We start from the raw sequence: 2781 nt of genomic DNA on the forward strand, positions 1-2781 counted from the left end.
AATGACGCCCCCAAGGGAGGAACGACACCAGAGTGCCGCCGTCATCCGATCATCCGATCTGGAGTTTCCCTCGGAGGTAGCAGAGAGTGGCCTTGAACTTCTCCACGGCGATGCCTTCAAGAAGGGAACGACGCAGATAACGCCGCCACCGCCGGCCTTAGCAGAAGCCGAAGGCAAATTTTCACCCAGATCAGTTCGAAGGGATCCAACTCTCGTGCACGGGCCGCCGTCACCACCAGCACCACCAGGCAGACCCTGGAGTACCAGCAGATCAGCGAGCCGCTGGCACCACCACATCCAGATCGCCGGCCACGCCGGGCCGCCGCCATCCCCCGCGCCGTCCGGGTCAGAGACGGAGCCGCCGACCGCGCACAGGGACCGCCGCCGCCTGCACACGCCGGAGCGCCGCCGAGAGCCCAGCGCCCGCCACCGCTTGCCGAAGCCAACCGCCGCCCGAGCACTGGCGCCACCGTGGAGCCATCAGATCGGGGAGGAAGACGTCGCGCGCCGACCACCCTCGCGGACCCTGCCGCACGCCCGAGCGCCGGCGCCACCGCGGCGCCATCAGATCGGGATGAGGAGGAGCTCGCGCACTCGCCGCCCCGCGCAAACCACGCCGCCGCCAGCGCCGCAGCGCCACCAAGCAGGGGAGCCCTGCTCAGATCCGCCGGCGGCCTGACCTGTCGCCAAGCCGAGCGCCGCCGCGAGGGCCGGCTGTCCCGCGCCGCCCAGGAGCCTCGCGAGGGGGAAGGGAGCCCCGCCGCCGCCGACGCACGCGCGGGCTTTGCCCGACGGTGTCCCCTGGCGGCGGCGAGGGAGAAGAAAGGCCAGAAAGGGGAGCGGCGGCGGCGATCTAGGGTTCCGCCTGGGCCGCTCGCGGGAGCGGCACGGGGGACGGGGGTTCCTATATAGAGTACATTACCTCAAATTCTCCAATCAATGATAAACTTTCTATCCCTTCACTATCTGCCGAAATTAATAGGCTACCCTGCTGTTCCAACTTCCAGCTACGAGTCGACGGTCAACTATATCTCGCTCGTCACCATGTGTGGCCAATCTGCTTTCCTCGTTTACTGAGTACTACCGGCTTCTACTGGAGCACTGGCTGCTGCTCTGCCGACGCAAGACGCCGGTCTGGGATTCGAGGTTCATCGTCCGATCCATCAGCTCTTTTACACCAAGCTTCACGGCCGAGCACATCTCGCCGTCTTCTCACGACCACCATTGTTTTTAGGTGTCCCAAGGAAATGGAGCTGCAGCTAGACGCCCCGCCCGCATTGCTGCCATCCGTCAGGGACTGGTCGGAGCTGCCACTGGATGCGCTTACTTTGGTCTTCAAGGGGCTCGACGCCGTCGACCTTCTCATGGGCGCTGGCCTTGTGTGCCACTCGTGGCTGGAGGCGGCCAAGGCGCCTGAGCTCTGGCGCAAGGTGGACACGGGGCGCGGGCCGCGGGACAAGGAGGTGATGGAGAAGAATAGAGGTGTTGATTTGGACCATTCAAACAGAGGCGTGGGGTTTGCCATCCGTATTCCCGGCAAAAACAACTTGAGCAAGAGCACACAGGTGATGTGCGCAATGGCGAAGGTGGCCGTCGACCGATCCGACGGGAAGATGGAGGTGTTTGTGGGGTCGAATTTTGTTACCGATGAGATCCTCAATTATATTGGAGCCAGGTACTCATCTTCTTATCATAGAAGTGTTTGCACAGAACAAATAATCGTACCACATCAGTTTTGCAACAGAACATACTTAATTTCCAGTGTATTTTTACAGAAGTGCCATCTATTGGAAACCTAGCTTGTACTTAGATCATGTTGATGTCATTAATTTTTCTAAAAACTTGTTTTGCCGATTTCTTATTTAGCAATCGTGCTCGATTGTCGTGTGGAGAGGATGGTGATCCCGTTATCTCCTTTACTTACTTTGCAGGTCGCCCTCTCTGAAGGGGCTTGCCCTCTTATCATGCTACCATGTAACCAGCCAAGGGTTCACCGATCTGGTAAGCAAGTGCCCCCTGCTAGAAGACATCGAGCTTTCGGGCTGTATAGGTGTCAGCGGCGACGCAATGGTAGCCACTGGCAGGGCATGCCTGCGGCTGAAGCGGCTGGTGCTGGACAAAACTTGGAGGCGTAGGTGGGACAGGGGGGAGGTGGCAGGCATCTCGATGATGCACGAGCTCCGGCACCTTAGCCTCTCACGCAGCGATATCACGAACGAGGAGCTCATGGCCGTCGTCTACGCCTGCCCGTGCCTGGAGCAGCTCTCGGTGGCCGACTGCTACAACATAGTCGCTGACAACGCCCTGCGAGCAAAGTGTGCCACTGTCAAGACGCTGGGGCTTCCGGCTTCACAGGATCACCACTATGATTGGGATGAGTTTTATGCTTATGGGTTTGGGACCGCTTCCTACCATGGCGATATCGGCTATGGCTGGATGTCCAACGATCGCTACGCTTCGAATGGGCCTTACGATTATGAGTTTGGGACCGCTTCCTATGACCATGATATCGACTACGGTTGGATGCCGGATGACTAAGTGTTATGATTTGGCTCCGGTTCAGAGGACCATGGATCATATATAGTACTCATCATACTTCATTTCCTTAAGACAAAACCTATGAAATGGTGATTAGTTGTAGCCTCTTCTGGTCGCTTATGCTAGTTATGTGACATAATGCATGATTGAGTTTGATAAGCCTCTAAGCAAGATTGAGTATGATAAAAAGATGAACTCGATCCTCAATATGCCATGCTTTGCTGATGTTGTCCGAACAACATA

At 57.7% G+C, this 2781-nt stretch overlaps 1 protein-coding gene across 1 annotated transcript; it reads left to right on the top strand.

Moving 5' to 3' along the window:
* Positions 1 to 1247: 1247 nt before the first annotated feature.
* Positions 1248 to 2538, top strand: LOC123120716 (F-box protein SKIP19-like). Its single transcript, XM_044540704.1, has 3 exons — positions 1248 to 1463; positions 1557 to 1675; positions 1932 to 2538. The coding sequence occupies exons 1-3, from the start codon at positions 1248 to 1250 to the stop codon at positions 2536 to 2538; spliced, it is 942 nt and encodes a 313-aa protein (XP_044396639.1).
* The last annotated feature ends 243 nt before the right edge of the window (positions 2539 to 2781 follow it).

The sequence above is a fragment of the Triticum aestivum genome, chromosome 5D (assembly GCF_018294505.1).
Source record: "Triticum aestivum cultivar Chinese Spring chromosome 5D, IWGSC CS RefSeq v2.1, whole genome shotgun sequence".
NCBI classification, from domain to species: Eukaryota; Viridiplantae; Streptophyta; class Magnoliopsida; order Poales; family Poaceae; genus Triticum; species Triticum aestivum.

Excerpts from the sequence above, each read along its gene's own strand:
- LOC123120716 (XM_044540704.1), top strand. The coding sequence starts at position 1,248 with ATGGAGCTGCAGCTAGACGCCCCGCCCGCATTGCTGCCATCCGTCAGG. Across the intron at positions 1,464-1,556 it reads GCGGGCCGCGGGACAAGGAG|AGCACACAGGTGATGTGCGC; the intron begins GTGATGGAGAAG and ends AACTTGAGCAAG. Across the intron at positions 1,676-1,931 it reads CTCAATTATATTGGAGCCAG|GTCGCCCTCTCTGAAGGGGC; the intron begins GTACTCATCTTC and ends CTTACTTTGCAG.